We start from the raw sequence: 20,429 nt of genomic DNA on the forward strand, positions 1-20,429 counted from the left end.
TCGCAGAGGGCTTTAAAGGAGCCCTAGGCTCTGCCTGGTATCACATTATTCGTCCACTAGGGGAATAATTGACCTCATCCTTTGGCAAGGGGTTGGTCTCTTCCTCACTATCACAGAGGAAAAAGTAAATGGCCATCCGATATATAAAGTTAGACGTTCCGTTTCTTTAGTTTTGTGTGTAAAAGGAAAGAATAATTTCCAGATTCAGAATGTTTTCCTGTTATTTGAATTTCAAAGTTCACCTTTAATTTTCCACCAAGAAACAGTGACCTTGAAACATCTTTTATTTGATTTCTTCATTTCAGTACAGAAAGCAAGACTATGTTCCATTCCTGTTTTAACATCCCTGGATAACAGAGCCAGATATTTCACATGGAGGGAAGGGAAAGACACATTTTTTTATAAAGTAAAATAAAGGTTTAAGAAAAACGCTTATAATGCATTTCTGGAAATGCATCCAAAGCAAAGTAGCTTTAAATTTCCTTCCATGTAAAAGAGATAAAAATTTTTTTCCTCCTTTTGATGATAAAGGGAAACTCCTGATTATCACTACCCATTGGAGATTTATCTTAAGATTTGCTTTCACTTTCACTTCAGGGCAGGAGATAAGATGGTTACATTTAATGCAGTTTACTCAAGAATGGGCAAATGAAATTCAATTCAGATTTTAACATGCAGTGTGTTCTTAGGAACAACCTATTGGTCCCCGGAAAGTCTTCCAAACTCCCCCTGCCTTCCAGAGGAGAACTCATTAGAAACACGCTGTCCATGGGGAGCAGATTATCATGTTAGAAGAATTTCAGTGGCTGTTGCCCAGCCTCACAAATACACAATTATCCAGCTCTAAGCATTTCTCTTCTACTGAGGAATATGCAATCCGGTGTGATTATGATAGAGTTATTGCCCCAGCCAACCTATATTTAAACATGTGAAGAAGCTACCTCTGAGTGTTTACAACAACTTCCTCTGCCAGCAAATTTTGAATTCTATATGGGTCTCTATGCATATTTTACACATCTCTTTCATTTCACCTCCTCATTTTCCCAGAATATATCTTACACAGCTGCCAAATAGCTTAGATACCTGACAAAGTGAAAAATCAATAGCATCTTATTAATACAGTTGACCCTAAACAATGCAGGGGCCTCTGGATGCTGACTACCACACAGTTGGAAATGCACACAGAGTGTCTGACTCGCCTCAACACTCAACTGTTAATAGGAAGCTATTGACCAGAAGCCTTACTGATAACATAGTCAACATGTATTTTATATGTTAGGAGCATTATAGACTATATCCTGCAATAAAGTAAGTTAGAGAAAAGAAAATGTTATTAAGAAAACCATAAAGAAGAGAAAACACATGTACAATACCCTACTGTACTTATAGTTACTATAAATCGACATCACCCCTTTATAAGAAAATCCAAGTGAACCCACATAGTTCAAACCTGTGCTGTTCAAGGGTCACCTGTGCATGTAATCTGTTAGCCAGGAAAAAAAAATGTTTTTAAAATATGGGATTCATGGGCGTGGATGTCAAAAAGAATTCTTTTGTAGAAAATTTGGACTGCCTTGGACAAAATTTCTGTGCTTGCTAATATGAACTTCATAATCTCTCTTTAGCTCATATTATTCTAATCACACCTGTTTATCCAGCTGTCTGCAGCACACCTCCACCTGCCATGTCACTACCCCTGTCCCAGACTGAGCTCATCCACAGCCCTTTCCTTCCCAGGGGTCTCGATCCAGAAAGCAGGATAAATCCTGAACTTCCTCCTCCTAATTGATCCACAAGGAAGCCTGTGAAATAGTCTTTCCAAATGTGTTTTACTCCACCCCCCCCCCAGAAACTCCCCTAAATCTATCATCTGACACATGGATTATAGCTTCCTAGTTAATTTCCTGCCTCTGGTTTTGCCACACTCCAATCCACTCTTCACAAAGGAGCCAAAATCCCAAAGTGGCTCAAACTGCAAATGTACTCATGCTGCTCCCTGCCTGCTATATCCTCCGTGTTCCCAGTTGCCATCAGAGTAAAACCCAAACATGGGTCCTGCATGACGTAGTCTTAGCTTGCACCTTCAGCCCACGGTGCCCCACACTCCCCACCCTAAATTACTAAAGCCAGAGTTTCTGGAATGCTGATTCTCTGCAGAGCACAGCCCTGTGTGCCATGGAGGTGGTAGTGTTTATGAACGTGGATCTTAGTAGAAATTTTAACGTAGAAGGTAAGAGACCCCCTGGAAATGCAAAACACACAAGTAGCCTTGACTCTGTTGCTCAGAGCTACACTCTTATTTCTAGCTCCTGCACAATTCCTTATCCTGGGACATTTTTCCACCCTCTGCATCCCCACACCCCCAATATACACCATCTGCCAGCCATGTTGTTTCACTGCCCGGGCAAGATGTGCTGATCTACTGGCAAATGTTGGCACATCCAGTCCTCTTTTGTAGAAAACATGCTGATTTGTACCAATGACCCATCTCTACAGTGTAAATGCCCCCCCAGTGATGATTTCAAGCTACTGCCATGATGTCACTGAACACCAAGCTGTCTCCCCTGATGCTTCTCCCCCTGTGCAGACACAGGTGGCAAAAGTAACCTCAAGAGCAAGGTAATCGTAAAATAATTAGGAAGTAGTGAGTTTTGCATATATATTACCTTTTAAAAATAGAATTTGTCAACTTTATGTTTGTGGAATTTAATTTTTAATCATCACTATGTTTAACAACCAGCTTGCGAAAGTCCTAAAAATTGAAAATGTGTCTCGTAACCAGGAAGAGCCATCCCAGCTCACACTGGTCTCCTAGGAAGCTTTTTCTGCCTCTCCAGTCTGGACTGGTTGCCCTGCAAGGGTGTTCTCATCACACCTCTCGCATCCTATTGTGATTGCCTGATTTCTCGTCCTTGTTGAAAGCAGGGACGTGTCCAGTACCTGAGTCTGACCATTATGATACTCAGTGGTGTTAAATGGTGGAATGAGTGAATGACTCAGAGCTAGGCTGATGAAATATACATGATTTTGTAAATTCTGTAGCATCATCTTAAAGAATATCTTTAAGTTTATGAAGAGCATGTGAAGTAATGATTTAGTCAGACATTGGGGGGGATTAGGATTTCTTTCTCTCCACTCCCAAAATATGCTTTGTCTAGTTCCTTGTAACTCTTCCTTTGGGGGGAAATATCAAGGTGTTCTGCTGTTTAAGGAATGCAAAACCTTCAAGGAAAATAAAAAACCTTCTCAAGCAAAAGGAAAGAATTTGCTTTTATGGAAGAAACAATTTTAAGAAGTTTGGGACATATCTGATACATATTCTGGAAGCAAGCTGCATAAGCTTCGGGAGTAAATTTTTTAAACCTTAAAACTGACACGGTAGCTGGCTTTTGAAAATTGAAGCCAAGGAAAAGCAGCCAAAACTAAAACTGATGACTTGACTTGATTCAGTATAACCCAGAAATCTCACAGACTCCTGATCCCATCCAGGGATTTAGAGTTTGCCAGAGAACTTGGCCAAGGGGCCATTGTAATCAATCTTTAAGGCAAGAAAAGCATAAATCAGAGAAAGAAGGGAGGAGAAGAAAGAAGTGAGAGAAGAGGAGGGACTCTCCTGAGTCATGAGGAGGAAAGCCTGTTTTCTTAGAAAGGCGAGCTGTAGAAAGTTGGCAAACTAGCAAAAGTCAAAAAATAAAAAATTTTGAAAGCTCAGTATTTCAAATGTTTGCATGATGCATATTGTGATTTTATAGCTACAGAGAGAAGCCATTCTTAAAATGTCTTAGGTTTACATTCAGGAAAACACATCTTAGGATATGAGCAGTCTGCTTTTAGGCACTGGGGGGGAAATGTGTGAAATGAGGCCCCCTGGTGCCAGTACCACCTCGTTCCAGTGACAATGACGACGGAGCTCCTCTGGCTCCTACCGTTCAGGAAATGGTTTTTAATATTTTAACTCATTCCCATCAATTTACTGATGATATGTGGACAGCGCCCAGCACCCCCAATTTCCATCTTCACATTTCACTTCCATTTTGAAAAAGTGCTAAACTCTTTGCTGAAGCTGAACCACGAGAGACAGGACAGGGAGGTCAGAAAGGGGTTTTGTGCAAACAGCCCTAGGTGTCTTCCGCCTTAACACAAGAAACAGCCGTTGTCTGAGACGTGAGCCCAGTTATCTCTGGAACCCCTGACTCTTGGTTCGACCACCACCGGAGGGTCAAGCCTCACAATTTTATCTACAAAGTGCTCTGTGAGTAGCTATCATCAGATGGCCAAGAGACAGAATATTTCCATTCTGTTATCAGTTTAAATAGTTGTTCATGGATGGAGCGAAATAAGCCAGAAAGAAAAAGAAAAATACCTGATGGTCTCACTTATAGGAGGAATGTAGAGGCTCCAAATAAGGGATTGGGGGGAAGGTGGGAGGGGAGTAATTATAATAATTTAAAATCAATATCAACAGGCAACTATGAACAGAGACATTCTGCAGGGGAGGAGGAGGGAGCTGGATCAAAAGAGGGGCGGGCGGGAAGAGCACAAGGGGCTATGGTGATGGTGCACAGGTGCATTGGTGGTGGGAATTTTATGGGGTCTATACCCGAGATGACAAAGCATACCTTGTATAAAAATGAAGAATGCTGTAAAAATATATATAAAATAAAATAAATAAGTAGACTTAAGTAAAAAAGAAAAAATAAACAAACTTGCTGATTTGGCTTTGTTGATCGCCCAGTAAATGGAGTAAGGGACATAGGAAATGATATTGTTGCATGGATGGATGATTCACTGTATCCTCAGAACCCTAAGGTGGAAGAGTTAACCTTTGATTTTGAAGAGAACTGAGTCTTTGTGATCGTATATGTTCCTTTAGTCTTCATTCTGTTTCCTTTCCTATCTTTTCTTTCTCATTACAGAAATCTACCTAATTGCCTTCAACATAGGTTTGCAAAAGAGCAAAATTACAACTAAAGATTTCTTCATAATCTTTCATTCCAGTTATTTTTAAACTATATTATACACCAGAAACTCATACAGATTCTGGAAATAGTGATGAACAAAATATGTAAGATTTTCTTCTTCATAGAGCTTAAATTATTCATGTGTCACCTGCGTACTCCATAAATTTGAATTTACTTGTTATTCTGTTTAACTAAAGGCTACTTCATTTAAATTAATAATACCTCCTTATGTTTCATTTTTGGTGTCTTTTCTAAGCATCAGGTCTCTCCATCTTCACAACAGCCTTGAGAATTGGGAGACCATGTTACTCCAAGATCACACAGGTGTAAGGAGAAAGAACAAAGCTAATACTTCAAGCTGTTTGACTCTTGTTCATGACCTTTCTCTTGAGAAAATAATGGCCATAATTGTGTAAAATATATGCAAGCCATTGCAGGTATGATAGCTTTTGTTTCCTTGGGAACAAACAAGATAGATTTGAATTCCCCAAGTGGTCATCTAACAAGTTGTTCTTTCATTAGCACTGTAATATCAATTAAAGTCTAATAAGTAAATAAAATATGGCATGTTCTCAAAACACCAAATGCTGTTCTGTCTAGCTAATCTTAATTATCACCTATATTTAACATAAAAGACTAGAATTATGTTTGTAACTTTCCTAGCATATATGGGAATAGCAACATTTTTCTACCATAATAAGAACCCATTGAGAAAATAGAATTTTTCTTAAAAAAACAGAGCAGAGACAAGATTGAGCTTCAGCCTTTGTTTCTCTGGCTGTCAGTAATGACTTCTGTGAATGTGTAATTAACCTGCAAAAGAAAAAGAAGACATATATATATATAGGTGTCTGCCTCTGAAAAAGTGCATAGGCTGTTAGTTTGTTTAAGGGGAAAATGTTAAGATACTGTGATGTTCTTAAAGGAAAAATACTTGTATTTAGTAAACTGCTTATCAACATACCCCCCCTACTTTTAAAATGCTAAAATGTCCCTTCTTTCAGCATTATCTTTAATGTCAGTTTCTTTCATGTTAGGATGCCACATCTTTCTGAGACATTATCTTAGTAATCCTCTTAAGAATGAAGATTCATGAGGCAGTTATCTTCCCTAAATCCAGAGGTTTTTCGAGTCAGCTAAGTGGGAAAGATAATGCCTTTGTACATCTGTAGCATCTGTCTACATTGGAACTTCCAAATACCTTTTTGAATTATCTAATTATCCCTTTCAACATCCCTAGGAGAGAGACAGGCAGGAGGTAAAAACTGATTCTAGTTCTTCAAGGAGTAGAGCTAATCATTGGTTCCACAATAAGGTGACTTTGCCTGCAGCTCTGTCCTCTAGAAACTTCTGTCCTGTAGTAAAGAGACCTTGAGTGTCTTAAAATAATATTTCTTCTCTCGAATTAAAGGCAGTAGGTGTTGGAATGGCTTTATAAATACCTCTAAGCAAATGTAATTACGTCTGATTCACTTCTCCTCTTGGCCAGTTAAAGCAACCTTCACAGAATATTCCAGAGTGAGTGACTAGTCTTGTGAAAACCTTCCAGGAAAATTGTGGCCAGATCATTTTAGGAAACACCACCAATGCCCTCCCTACCTTTTGACAAGTCAGAACACAGGCTGACATGGTGAAGTCCTCGAAAAGCCCTAACTGAACTATGGCACATGGAATCTGTGGCTTTTATAATAGCATTAACAGTCCCTGGAAATAATATTTTGTGGAAAATATTTAAGAAACAGCAGCCCAGACTTTTTTGCCTTTAAATCGTCTCACTCAGAAACCAAAACTTATAGAAAGAACAGAGCCAGCGGTGATGTAATTAGTTGATTTTTATCAAGTACTTACTTCTAGACACTGGGATCATCCAGTTGTTCTGCACGACAGTTGCTTCTGTCATCCATTCCATGAACCCTGTGTTTCGAAAATATTTTGTCTAGCTAACCAACGGCCTGCGTTAAACATGAAATGATCCATTTTCACTTTGTAGGTCATTTCAGTGATGTGATGGAGAGAGGTTATTTAAGATATATTCTCTCTGGGAATCATATGGGGGATTATACTACGCCAGGCAGACAGGAAGAGTTGCTGCTCTGGTCTTCTTTACAATGGTTCCCGTGAGGTTTTACAAAATTCTGAAAAGTGGTTCTTGATCCCCAGGATTGGCCCATCTACTTTAAAGGTCTCCTAGGACAATCCTCTTTGTCTACAGAGACAATAGAATCTCTGCTTAAGGACCTTCAAGATTCATATTGTAACAGATTATTTTGCAAGTCTCCATCTCATTGTGCTGTTGTTTCCATAATAATTAGAAGTTATTGTTTTCCTCCCTTAGATCATAGAGCCCATAATTTCTTCACTGAAGCCACCTTCAAAATCCAAACCTGAAACTACCTTATTTGGCCTATTTCTGTTGTTAAAATTAACACCTACCCTCTCCACTCCCCACCACCACCACCAAAATAAATCAAAAGTGACATAAGTTTTTCTGTTATGATGAAATGTCCCCTAGAGCAACAGTATCTTTCAGGGCATTTCTTGTTCCTTTGATTTAACTTAAACCAAGGAACCAGACTGTTCCCAAAGGGCAAATTAAGAAGGTCTGTTAACTCTTTTAGTGCCAGCTTCAAGAAATCCCAGCAAAGCCATTAATGTTGTTTTGCCTTGGGCTTAATCCTTTTTAAAAATCAGCTGTCATTTTCCAAGCAATTCAAAATAGCACACTCAACAAAACCCTGGAGCTCTGAAATGTTAATGTCCTGCTTCTGCCAGGAACAGGCCGCTGGGAGGTGAAAAAGCCCGTGCTCTGGATCACACTAGTTTACACCATCAACTTTGGAAATTGTGAGCGAGAATAATTGACAGTGTGCTAAGACCAATCTTGAAGAATGCTAAGACAAAGAGCTCCTGCCCCGTGAAATGTTGGGTTGAGGGAGAACTTCTGAATACAACAAAGGAGAAATTAGCTGTAATGGTGAAGCGAAATGAATTGTGTCTGAAAATGGGATTTATCATTGGGAATGGCTCTCATGAGCTTTCTGCATACTTCAGTGCAATCCCATAATATGCCTGATAAAAATTGCTTATTTTAGAGGTAAACAGCAGAATCAAAGAGCAAAACCAGAAGGAGTGTGTTCTAAACTCGAACCTGTGGTGTAGAGCTTCAGATTAAATGTTATGCCAGTGGGACTGTGCTGTCTGTGGAACTTAATAATTAATCATTTTCTTCCACCTTGAATGAGCGTGCTAAAATTTGGAGTCATGAATATTGGCGTACAATTTAAGGATTTTTTTATAAATCAGTTTTGAACAATGGAATTATTATCAAATGAAATGTTGACTTCCTGGTATAAAACTACAAGAATAAAAGTTCCGGGCCTCCCTGGTGGCGCAAGGGTTAAGATGCAACCTATGAAGCTATCCGCAGCCACTGCAACACTAGTTCAATCCCTGGCCAGGGAGCTACCCACAAGGAACAGCAGACCTCTCCTGACTCGCCCACTGCTCCCCTCAGCAGTGTACTTTGGTCATTCTGCCTGTTCTGCTCCCCACTCTCTCTCTGGTGGATCCTCTCACCCCCCACACCTCTGGCCTATACCACAGCTCTTGTATGCATAAATAAATAAATCTTAAAAAAAAAAAAAAGAATAAAAGTTCCCCACTAAAAAAAAATAAAAAGTAAAATAAGCATACACATGCTTAAAGAAGAGTTGACATAAGTAATCCCGAAAAGCCTGGTTAAAAAAAAAAACTCTCTAGGGTTCAGGTCATCTCCCTCGTAGCAATGGTTAACATAAAGTTAACCTTCATCAAAACTTTCCGAAGAGGTGACTGTGTTTCCTGTAATTCTGGCAAAGGAATTATCTCGATAACCAGTGGAGAATATGAAGCAAAAGAAGTCCCCCCACTACCCTCAGGGAAACCACTAAGGAAAAAATCTGGCAGCTCAGTCCCTAAGATCATTACAATAAAATGTTTGATTTCCCATAGCAACCCTAATTGTGACATGAACAGCTGTCAACAACAAAATTAGAGAGAAACTGTCATTATATGGCTTCCATTCACATTTGCTTGTCCTATTTAAATCCACACCATTGCTCAGGAGAATGTTCTCAAAGAATTCTTGCAGTCGGGGTTTTCATTATTCAAAGGGGAGTCACTCAGGTTATTTGGCCTTCGATGCTATACATGAAATATATTTGTCATGATAACAAGAGTCCCGAAAGGATGTTTATTGAATACCAAATTCAAGTGCATGAAAATGTCTGTGACAACATTTCTGTGATCCTGGAGTGATTCTACGAAGGATTTCAATTTCTATTTTTAATACAGTTAATTCTCATTATTTGTCAGAGGTCCATAAAGTCACCACAAACACTGAATCAGCGAATACTGAGTCATTGCTCTTAAGGGAATACAGGGTGAGGCGCCTGCCAGCTTTTAGTCACATTTTCATCAACTAATCAATACGTCACCTTGCTTTGTGTGTGTTTCTCCTTAAAGACAACTTCCTTAATGTCTACCGTGGATTCATTAACATCGACCTGATGGCCGCGGGCTTGAGAAACACACCTGAACAGAGCTTATCTAGCACAGGTTTGCTCCATAAGGCACATCCCACTGCCCTCTCGTGCTTCAGAGCTCTAGAAAGCTCTTCAGAGCTGGGCATAGGGGACCATTTAAACAGGGAAATCGCCAAGTAAAAGCACAAAAATGAGGGAAATATGGCACGACATAAACCACAAAAGGACTCTTGGTTTTCAGCATAAGCGCTCAACAGCAAGAGAGCTTCACCCCGCCTTGTCTAGCCTCAGCTGGGAAGGTGCGTGGAGGCAAAACCTTTGCAGCTCTGCCCCAGCCTACAGAAGGGGGACGTTCTGATGTTCAGGTTGCAAACTACTTTGGGGGACTAGGCAAGCCCACAAGTAAGAGTCAGGACATGGAAAAAGTCACTCCTGATCTGTCTGGGTGATTCCTGTGTTACCTGCGCGGCTGCATTTGTTTAAATTTCAGCCTTAGATCTTACTGGCCCTTAAGGTTCCATGAAAAAATACCAAGTCATCACATCATATCCTTTCATGTCATGATCTGAGGAAGAAGTTCCTGTGTCACTTGCTTCACTTTTCAATGACTTTTCCAGGTCTTCCAGGGATGTGGCCAACCCAAACCAGCTCCAGCCCTCAGATCTGCACGCTCGGCTCCTGAAAATTTTAATACACGTTTCAGGCCATACAATCCCGAGGAGAGACCCACGACAGCTGCAGGAACGAGTTTGGACCGGCTGGTGAGTTGTCTGGAATTTTTGTGATCACGAGGTGGGGGCAGCTTTCTGTCAGCAAGCTCAACCTTCAGGGGATGTGATGGGCGTCTGACAAAGTTAGTTGTGAAAGTCATCTCCTTCTAATCTCTGTGCCTAGTCTTAATAGGAATATTGAAAAGTAATGAGCTCTTCCCTTTAGGTCACGAATGAGATGATTTAGGAAATCTTATCACTGAATCCACTCAGGCAGTGGGCAAATTTTTTACTTCGTATGTCTTCTGAAATATTAATCTGAAGACAAGTTACTCTGTCTTCTAGAGATACAATTACAATAACATATTTCTTATTCATATGGTCAGTTTTTCAATTATGATTCAGTATAACTTTCTGATGACTTCTGTATGGAAAGTTTTTTGTTTGAAAAACTTAGACCAGACACCCCTATCCATGTCGCTACCAATTTTTCTTTTCTGCATGTCTTTAAAAGGTTGTCATTCTAGAACTGGTTGCTCTTTGGAGGACTGAATGGTATCTATCATCAAAACAATTTACTGGGAGAATACACCCATAAACATAGTTAATGCAAGTTTTAATGTGTGCTAAGCATCACGTTTTGCTATAAAAAATTAAAAGCTCGTAATTTCAGAGAAGTACTGCTTGATTACTTCCAATGCAAATTATAGTACTATAAACAATTTATATACCTGTAATTGTTAGTGCTGTTAATATTGGTTTGCCAATTATCTTGATGTAAAATTAGCAGATAAAACCTTATGATTCTAAAACACTTGAACCACATCTGATTATGTCATATAAACTCAGATTTTGAATACTTCTAGTTATAAAAATGCTTCTGTTAGTCACTGTTATAAATTACTTTATTGTTTTAGAGAATATCTTAATATCATGAGTTTAAATTGGTTGAGTTTGACATAGAAGTTAGTACCTATCCGCATTTCTCTCTAAAAAAAAATATTAAATGTGCTTACAGGAAAAAAGGTCTGCCCAGGAAGTGCCAGTAAGGAATAAATGGAATCATTAACCATTAAATCATATTATAAATTTATTACTTTTTTTAGCAATGAAAACACCCCTTCTAGTGTAGGTTTGAAAAAAGAACCATCTAGGTAATTGCTTCAACATTTTCTTGATAGCTACTATCTTTTCATTGTTTTAGAAAAAGTTTTAAGTTAGTCACCTTTTTCTTTTAAGTAACTAGATTCCACCAAATAGTCAGCGAGTTGATTTTTGTTGTTGGTTTTTTAATGGTAACTTCATTAGAATTCATAGTTTGGGTTTTTACTTTGCAAATGCCTTTGTATGTCAAGATTCTTTTAAGCTGCACAGAGTATTGGTCCACTATCCCTCTTTTCCGCCCATTTTTGTTGCCTCTGACTTAGTTATTGCAACTATTCACTTTTCAGAGTTTTCATAAACTCGCATTTAAGAATTGAGGCACTGCAAGATGAATAAGTTCTAGAGCTCTGCTCTGTACCATCATGTCTAAAAGAACAATACTGCATTATGCACTTAGAAACCTGTTAAGAGGACAGATCTTATGTTAAATGTCCTTACCACCACAGTAAAAGGAAATTTAAAAACAATTGGGGGACATTAATGCACTTAGTTAAAATTGCATAGAATTTAAACAATATAACAATTTCTATGACTATAAGTTCATCTCTTTCCTTTTTGAAACAAGAGACACACACAGAGAGACACATAGGGAAAGTTGAACAAGAAAATCTTTTTCTCAGGACAACAGTATTTATGCAATTTAGCATAAATGAAATAAAATTTTAACACTGAAAAATTCACATGATGCTTAAAATCTGAAAGATAGGAGAATTGGAACTTGAGCCTTTTACCAAGGAACTTTATTGGTGAGCTTCAATATATCCTAATTATAAAGGTCTTAAAAGACAAATCCTAATTATAAAGGTCTTAAAAGACAAACAGACCATTTAGAATCTTTGATCCAGCCCCCAAAATACTTGTATCAATTTTTTTCTGAAAAGAACTAGTAATAGTTAATCATATGATTCTCAGTTAAAAAAATAAATAAATGAAAATCACAGACTGGATTCAGCTCATAAGAATCCAGAATCAGAGGGCCTCCCCTGGTGATGCAGCAGTTGAGCACTGGGCTGCAAGGCTGCCCACAGCCTCTGCAGCACCAGTTTGTTCCCCGGCCACTGGCGAGGGTCCCACAAAAAAAAAAAAAAAAAAAAGAATCCAGAATCAGAGCAGAGAAATTTAATGCCAATTTTATTCTCAAATGTGCTCTGACAGCATGTCATATTTCCTTCCTCAGAGGTGTGGCTTCAAGTTCTGTAAAGGAGAATGGTGGTGGCATCAATTTCTTTTTTAATTAAATCCTGATTCCGCCCCAAATTGTAAGAATTAGCAATCGGTTATTCACAGCCAGTCACAAGCCTACCTGGAGCTCCTTCCCTAGCCCCTAGGAGCAAGGACCTCTTTTACATCAAAAGGAATTACACAACATTTTTCTTGAGAGACCCAAGTTCCATCTGAAGCTAACATCAGAATCTACTCCACAGCCGCTGGCTCTCCCAGAGGCTTCCTTCCCTTTGAGGGTTCAGAGTTCTGAGTAGCAGTAAGGTGAAGCCTTTGCCTTACCCAGACAGGCAAGGCTGAGCTCCCGTTGCTGGTATCCCGAACATTACAGCCAACTTGAATGGTTTGTAAACCAGCTCAACATACCTACTCCTGTTTTAATTTCCCCCCCAAAAAAGATGTTTCCTGAATATTTATAAGAAGCATGTGCCGCATGCAAGGAAGACAAAGGGAAAGACTGCACTTAATTTCTCTAAGTGTTTCAATACAGAGCAATGTTTCAAAGGACAGCATCAAAAGAATATCTCAGCCACCCCACCCCATTCTTCAAACTGAAAATAACTCAAGCATACGTCTCTCCTAAAGGTGCTTCCCCTTCCTACCATTTAAAATCAGTCCCTGTGGTATTATCTGTTGAGCTCTACCAGTAAATGACCTTATATCAGTTATTGTAAAGTTATTTTTCATATGACCTGGTAATTACGGGCTTTCTTGTAGAAATAAACCTCTTAACACCAAGTTGGTTAAATTGCTGTTAAAACTTCATTTTTGAAAAATTGAACACAAAGTAAAATGAAAAATACATCCATTTCATCTTTTTTACCTCTGTATTTATAAGGAATTTGAGGATTCTGAGCTATCCCTGGGATCTATTTCCATGTGTTTTTCTAAAGTCCTTCAGGCATAAAAATCAGGGTAGGTACTCCGTAGCTTTCAGACATACTACACCAAAGTTATTTTTATTATCCAATAATGAATGAACATATAAATCCATATTCAATTGCTGATGGAAAGCAGGCTCATCACATCCCTCTTGCCAGCAGCCATGACTTGCTGAAAATATGAATGCCATCAACATTTTGGTTTACTGACCATTTCCACCAAGTCTTTCCTGTAACCAACCCAACACTGACCCTTTCTGTCCCAGCCCACTGTTACTTATTTTAGACTAAAGCGCCAGAGGTGATTATTTAGACTCAAAAAGAAATTTTCTCTCTTCTTTCTTCTATTATACTCTGAATTCTTTTAATATTTTGATGTACATTTGGTATAAAACTATGATTTTTTTTAAAGAAATTCCCACTGGACCTTCACTAGGAAGAGTGTAAAAAAAAAAATCAATCAATATAAAACAGTTCAATGTTTAAGATCCAGGGATACAGAGGTATTTCATATTATCCTGTCAGGGCAACTAAGCTATACAGCTCAGAAAGTTAGAACACAACATGCTATATAAAGTTCCTGGACACACTTAGGTTGCAAGTGTCTGTTTCATACTCCGGCTAATTCATTAGAGCAAAAATCTGCTTTAAATTTGTGTGTTCTATAAATATATTTCATAGAAATAGATACAAAAACACAAAACTAAACCTCAAAAGTCATTCATCCATTGGCAATTGAGGTCAATGACTCTCTAGTAAGTATTCGATGTGGTACTACTGGGTGGTTGATCCCTTGAATAGTCTACAGGTCCTTCTGAGAAAGATGGGGTGGGGGTGGGTAAAATGCCAGCTCGCAAAGCTCGATTATATACATGTGCTGTGCTATTATGTATAGAATAATCTCTCTTTCTTTTTCCTTTAAATTTGTTTTCCTCTTGCTTCCCAGAGGATTGTGTGGAGGACAATGCAACATAGTGTAAGCCTTGCTCATCTTATCCTTCCTCTCATCCCCATTTGTCTTTGTATAGTCATTCCAGAGAGTTCCTGGGAAAATTCCACCTCCACGTCCCCTTTCCAAATTGTCTAGAAAGCCAGCTGAGCACTGCCCATGACCAGCGGGTTTAGGAACTTCCTTTCTGCTGGGTATATCTGGTGAACAGTCTTTCTGGTATTCTTTCCCGTGACAAAGTTTGCAGTCTAAATTTTGTGTAACTAACTCATTTGGTGACTGATTTAAATTCTATCCCAATGTTCAGACAATGTGTAGTCTGCCTGAAAAACTAGCTCTTCTTTGATAGAATATATTGGCTTTTTTCTTCTTGTGCTAAGCGAATAATTACCTCCCTAATAATAACAACAAACCAACATCAGGTCTCATGCATACAAAGCTAATTTTCCCATTAGCTGGGACACAGAGAATGTGGGGGGTTAAGAAACAGTTTGTGGTATAGATTGTTTACTTTTTTTTTTCTCCTACTTAAATTTACTGATGTCTTTCAGGCTGTTCAGGGAGGGAGCATTGGATTATTTTTTACTACAAAGTGATCTGTACTGGGGCTATGAGAGGAACACCCAAGTTCTCTTACCAGGTTTTCTTATATACTAAAATTTTTATTTCAAGAAATGCTCATAAATAATTTGATATTAATTCTCATCTGGTTTCTGTAATACTTTTCCACGTTGGTTACATCCCTTAGTGAAGCTCTGACCTCACATCACATCGTGGACCCACGGAGAAGGTGACCTTCACCTTAACATCACGTTGTTACTATCAGCCTGGCCTGCAATGCAGACAGTGGTTAACACCATGTCTAAGCTTCCTCCCTTAAAATGCATTTGTTTAAAAGGAAATCGTTGCTATTCATCATTCCAGATGTCTGAGCCCAGGGCAGTTTGAAGAAAGTTAAGAGGTAAATCTAGAAGAGGAATACTCTGACAGGGAAAAAATTGAGAAAGAAACAGAAAAGAGATCATTTAAGATCTCCTGATGTTGTGTGGGAGATGGGGATAGAAAGTGTAATGAGTGGGTCAAGTCAGCCCTGTGAGTTTGGTCCCGCTGGTAACAGCTAGGACACTGCCATCCCCACAGCAGGTGCCTGCCCTTGCCAGCTTATTCTCTGGGTGTCTCCAGACTTCCAGCAGCTGAGCTAGTTCAATCTCCCTATCTGATAGTTATCATGAAGAATGGCTTCTTTGACAACACTGGAAAGAATGCAATCATAATATCATTTTCTCCCTCCCTACCTTCTCTGCTAAACTCCCAGCACTGCTTGCCTCCTATAATCTTCATTCACTAGGTCAAAAAAAGAAAAGAAAAGAAAAGAAAAGTCAAATGTCTGTTATGGTATTTGATTCTTCCCCAAAGACAATGCAACTGCTGAAATTCATTGGCTTGCTATTGGTGACAAACAGGTTAATATCGTTACATATAGATTTAAGAACTTGCAAAATATCATCAAGATAACCCCTTGATTGTTCTAAAACAAATGAGCAGAACAGCTCACTTGCTGGCACAGTTCACAGGCTGTCCTGCCTGATGGTTAATACCAGTTTCAGAGTAAAAGGCTAGTCATAAAAATGTTCTGCCATGCCTCTTTGGAGTCATTTTGGGGTGATTTAGGAAGTCTTGGTTGTAAGGATGTGGAAAACCGTCTGTTGTTCATTTTAAATTGCCATGGCATTTCATTGTCACCTCAAAGGATTCTGCATCCGGCTAAATCCACTATTTTGCATTTCAAAAGGATGTCAGGCTGTGTTTAAGAAACTGCTTTATTATCTAGAGCCTCAGCCAGTGTGTTTAAGTGAAAGTGATATTTCGTACCTTCCCCTTCGACACAGGTGTGTGCATGTGTACACACAGACACACACATCACACCTTCTCACGCAGCCCCTCTGTCTTTGCTTGGCCCTGGTAAGAATAAGTAAAACCTCCAGAACAACAGTAAACCAGATTCTCCACTTTAATTAGTTTTCTAAAGATAAATGGGTCCAGGCCAGATTGGCTTTCAGAAGCCTCTGCTGCAGCTGAATAAATTATACCCATTCACCCCCAGCAAACAAACAGCTACAGCTCTCTCCACTTGAGAATGTAAACTGCCCAGCCTTGTCCAGACTTGCTTTATCTGATGAAAAACCCCAGTGAGACACCCCAGTTTCATTTCAATGAACTCTGGTCATAACTGAAGCAAAATACAGTGAGCTTTCAAAGCAGGGAGAAAATGCAAACATTAAAACCAAGACACCCAACTTATTCAGTCTGGGTTTCTATCCTTATCCGGGCAAATCAACAGCCTGGGGCAGCAGAGACAGGCACCTGACTGGGGCTTCTTTCCATTAGGAAGTTGGTGGTTGATGAGCCTCAGGTGGGGAATAAGACACAATTGTGACGTGATGGCTTGTCTCCAGGATTTATGCATATTCTGGCTTGCCGGATGCACAGATATAATTCAATGGTAGTCACTGTTGGACAGCCAGATGGACTACCTGCTCCTGCAGTGGAAGGTTCAGCTCATAGGCAGTGGACAATGGGCTTGTTGGCATGATTGGGAATCTATTCTTTCAAGCATGTGTAAAAATAGTGAGTTTAGGGAGGAGAATAGACCTCCCTTTCAGCTCAGGCAGGGTTGTGTTTAATTGCATTAGGGTTTTCTACAGCAGGGAGAAAGAAGAGGGATCCCCATGCAGGCTGTGGTACTCCCTGGGAATACTGACATCCCGTCCACATCACTGCTTTAAGACACGCCCGGAGAACCGTATGCATTACAACTATAAAATAAAATCACACCATATATTTTAAAGGAAAACACTTGCACAGCTTGATTTAGGTATAAGTGGTCTGCAATCATTTGGGAGGAGGTAATTTTTACCAACAAACTCTTTTCAACTCTGTGTTAACTTCTCCGTTGTACTCAAAAACATTTAAGCAAGAACTCTGCTGAACTATGAGTATGTCATAAAAATGAAATGTTATGCATTCAAGTCCCAAATATGGCTGTACAGATTTTATATCTATTTTATGGTATGTTCATATTCTTATTTTCCCCTCCAGACTTAAGAATTTCTTTCAGAATCCCAAGACTTCAGTTAAACCCAAATTGATGTGCTCTGTAGTTATCAATCAATCAATGAATGCATTTATTGAGTTCTCTGTGGCATATCCCTTAGTAAAACTAGCTATCATGCACCATCTACATCATAGAATGTTGTTAGTACTAGCATCATTCAAGAGATACTGTATGCAAAAAAAAAAAAAATACTGCTTAATTAACCAGTTATATACACTGTGGTTATTGCAGGAAATAGTACCTAGAATAGAGTCTCAGAAAACATAAGCATATAGCAAATTAGAATTTGATTTTGTAATCTAAGATAGACTACCCAATAAAGAATGTGTGGAAGGCATATTAACAAGTGAATCTTCATTGACCAATATGAAAGTTGCCAACATTAAACCTCTTTGTTTACGAGCTACGACCTTCTCCCTTCTTAAGCCAGAACTTTTTGCCTATTTCTTGAACAAATTAAACAATTAAACAGCAACTCTGTTGACAGTTCTGAACTGTTTGGATGAAAAAAAAATCCATCTCCACAATTATTCACAGCATTTGTCCTTTATCCCTCTATGTAATTGGTATTTGGGTGAGTTGATGAGGAAAGCCTGAATAGGTGAGCCATACAAAACTGCTCAAACCATAGCTTTTAAAATGTGTGTTTCTGAGAGTTATCCATTGACATAGATCTTTTATTAAATTATTGAACAGCTCAAAGAACCTTTTCCTTGTTATGGAAAATCTGCAGTAATTTTTTCTCATAGCTGTCTGAGATATTCGCACCACAACTCCCAAATGGGATGTTCACGCTTATGAGAGATAGAGCTGAAGAAATGGGATATTTCATAAATACCAGTTTTGATGTATTTGCTGTATAATCAATCAGCTTTTAAGTGACTCTGGGGCCTATGGAATACATTTTAAAGCACTGGGAATTTGGCTATTCCCATAACATACTTGGACACTCTTTACTGCTAGCAATAAACCTCAAGCATAAACATTGTAGAGAAAACCAGATGAAAAGAAACCTGTTTGAGTGAAAAGTGACTTCCCTTCATAAATGTTAAAGGTAGAAAGATATCTGCAATACACAATAAGTTTCTTACTTGAGCTCTTTGATAGTCATTATCATCAAAGACTCTGACTTCATGGGTATTTTCTTATACCTGGAAAATTGGCCATGCTATTTTTTTTTTTAAGTCAGGTAGACTTTAAATGACTAGAGCCAGTAACTGCAGCAGCACAACTGGATAGCTGGTTAATGGGTAATTTTTTGGAGTTGGGTTTATGTAATATCTTTAGAAGCTTTTCCAATACTGCATTGATCTGGATGGGCTAAGCTAGCCAATGCTGCACCCACAAATGACCCATAAAATGGGTCACAACAGCACAAGTTTGTTTCTTGTTTGTGTCAAGTGTGTATTGTGTTTTGGTTGTGGGTCAGTTACCCACAATCTTCACTGTCACTCCAGGGCCCAAGGTGACAGAGCAGCCATTCTCTGGAGCTTTACTTGCTCCCATGACGGGTCAAATAGAGAAGGTAACAAAGTCTCTGCCTTAAGGGGACCCAGCACACTCCACTTCTTATTGGCCACAGAAAGCCTAGTGTCCAGAACATCTGAGGGATCAAGCAGTGTTGTCGACCACAAACACATATCACCAAGCAAGATGTTTAACTGAAAAATCCATTTCCTCTCCCCAACACCAAGACAGATCTCACATAAAAAAGAAAAGTCCATCCTTCATTCAGCAAAGATTTATTGTGCACTAACATGAACCAGGTATGACTAGCACATAATCAAAAACTCACAACACTTGAGGAGATGGCAGAAAAAAAATAGTTATAATTTATATCAGATCATATTCTGGGAAAGATCACACTCAAAATTTTTTCAAATCCTGGGAGAAATATAAGTCCTTGTTATGAAGAGAGTATCATGTTGACTTAGGGAACTACCATTACTTTCCAAGTCCAGTTGATTTCGGTATTGGATATGCTACTTCACTTACCTGAACCTAGAATTCCATCATAATTCAACCATAGCAAAGGAGTTCTACCCCAAAATATAAGATGACGTCTTGAAGATATAGAAGCCATTGGCAATTGATTGGAGAAAAATGGCAATAGAAGAATATATATTTTATATATATATATATTTTATTTTTTAAAGAAATATTTATTTTTGCATACAAGAACTGGGGTGTAGGCCAAAGGTGCCAGGGGGTGAGAGGATTCACCAGAGACAGAGCGGGGAGCAGAACAGGCAGATCTACTGAAATACACTGCTGAGGGAGGCAGCCGGTGAGACAGGAGAGGTCTGCTGCGCCATGTGGGTCACCTCCCTGGCTGGGGATCGAACTCCTGCTGCAGTAGCTGCAGATAGCTTCATAGTGCTCATATTTAACCCCTTGCACCACCAGGGAGGCCCCAGAATATATATTTTAAAAGAGGCTTCAATGTTGCATGTCGTGAGGGCTGCTCGGGTGTGACTTGATGTCATGTTTGCTTAAGCAAAGCAATTTTTCTGCTCGTCTCTTTCTGGGTCAGCCTAGTTGGAGCAAATCAAATTGTTCTCCCTCTTTCTTTTATACATCATCATTTAAAATCACAGGAGTTCACACTCTGGAGTCTGCCCTGTATCATTTCACAATACCTGTTTATTTCTGAACAGCATTCATGAAAGAGAACACTTTTCACAGGTTAATCAGGGAAATTGCACGGACTAACAGCAACAACAAACTTACCGACTTATGAAAGTCTCAGGAATGTGTGTGCCATCGGCTTCTGCAAAATCACAGCACTCTGATTCGGCTAGAAGAAAAAATACAGTATAAATTTCATAAATTATTTCTGTGTAATGAGGCAGCAAAACAGTGAGTTGGTAAGTTTTATTCTAGGGGATTTTGACCCAAGAAAACC

General features: G+C 39.0%; 1 protein-coding gene across 2 annotated transcripts in view; it reads left to right on the forward strand.

Moving 5' to 3' along the window:
- The window catches only part of GPC6 (glypican 6), a gene marked incomplete at its 3' end in the record, with an annotated part of 1,013,029 nt that overhangs the window by 921,930 nt on the left and 70,670 nt on the right, over positions 1 to 20,429 (forward strand). Inside the window, exons 6-7 of one of the 2 annotated variants that reach the window (XM_084234499.1) lie at positions 10,102 to 10,245; positions 14,407 to 14,436. In XM_084234499.1, the coding sequence (XP_084090625.1) occupies positions 10,102 to 10,245; positions 14,407 to 14,436 (174 nt within the window). The remainder of the gene's footprint in view (positions 1 to 10,101; positions 10,246 to 14,406; positions 14,437 to 20,429) is intronic. The other variant, XM_084234500.1, reaches the window with a different exon arrangement.

The sequence above is a fragment of the Talpa europaea genome (assembly GCF_964194135.1).
Source record: "Talpa europaea genome assembly, chromosome: 6".
NCBI classification, from domain to species: domain Eukaryota; kingdom Metazoa; phylum Chordata; class Mammalia; order Eulipotyphla; family Talpidae; genus Talpa; species Talpa europaea.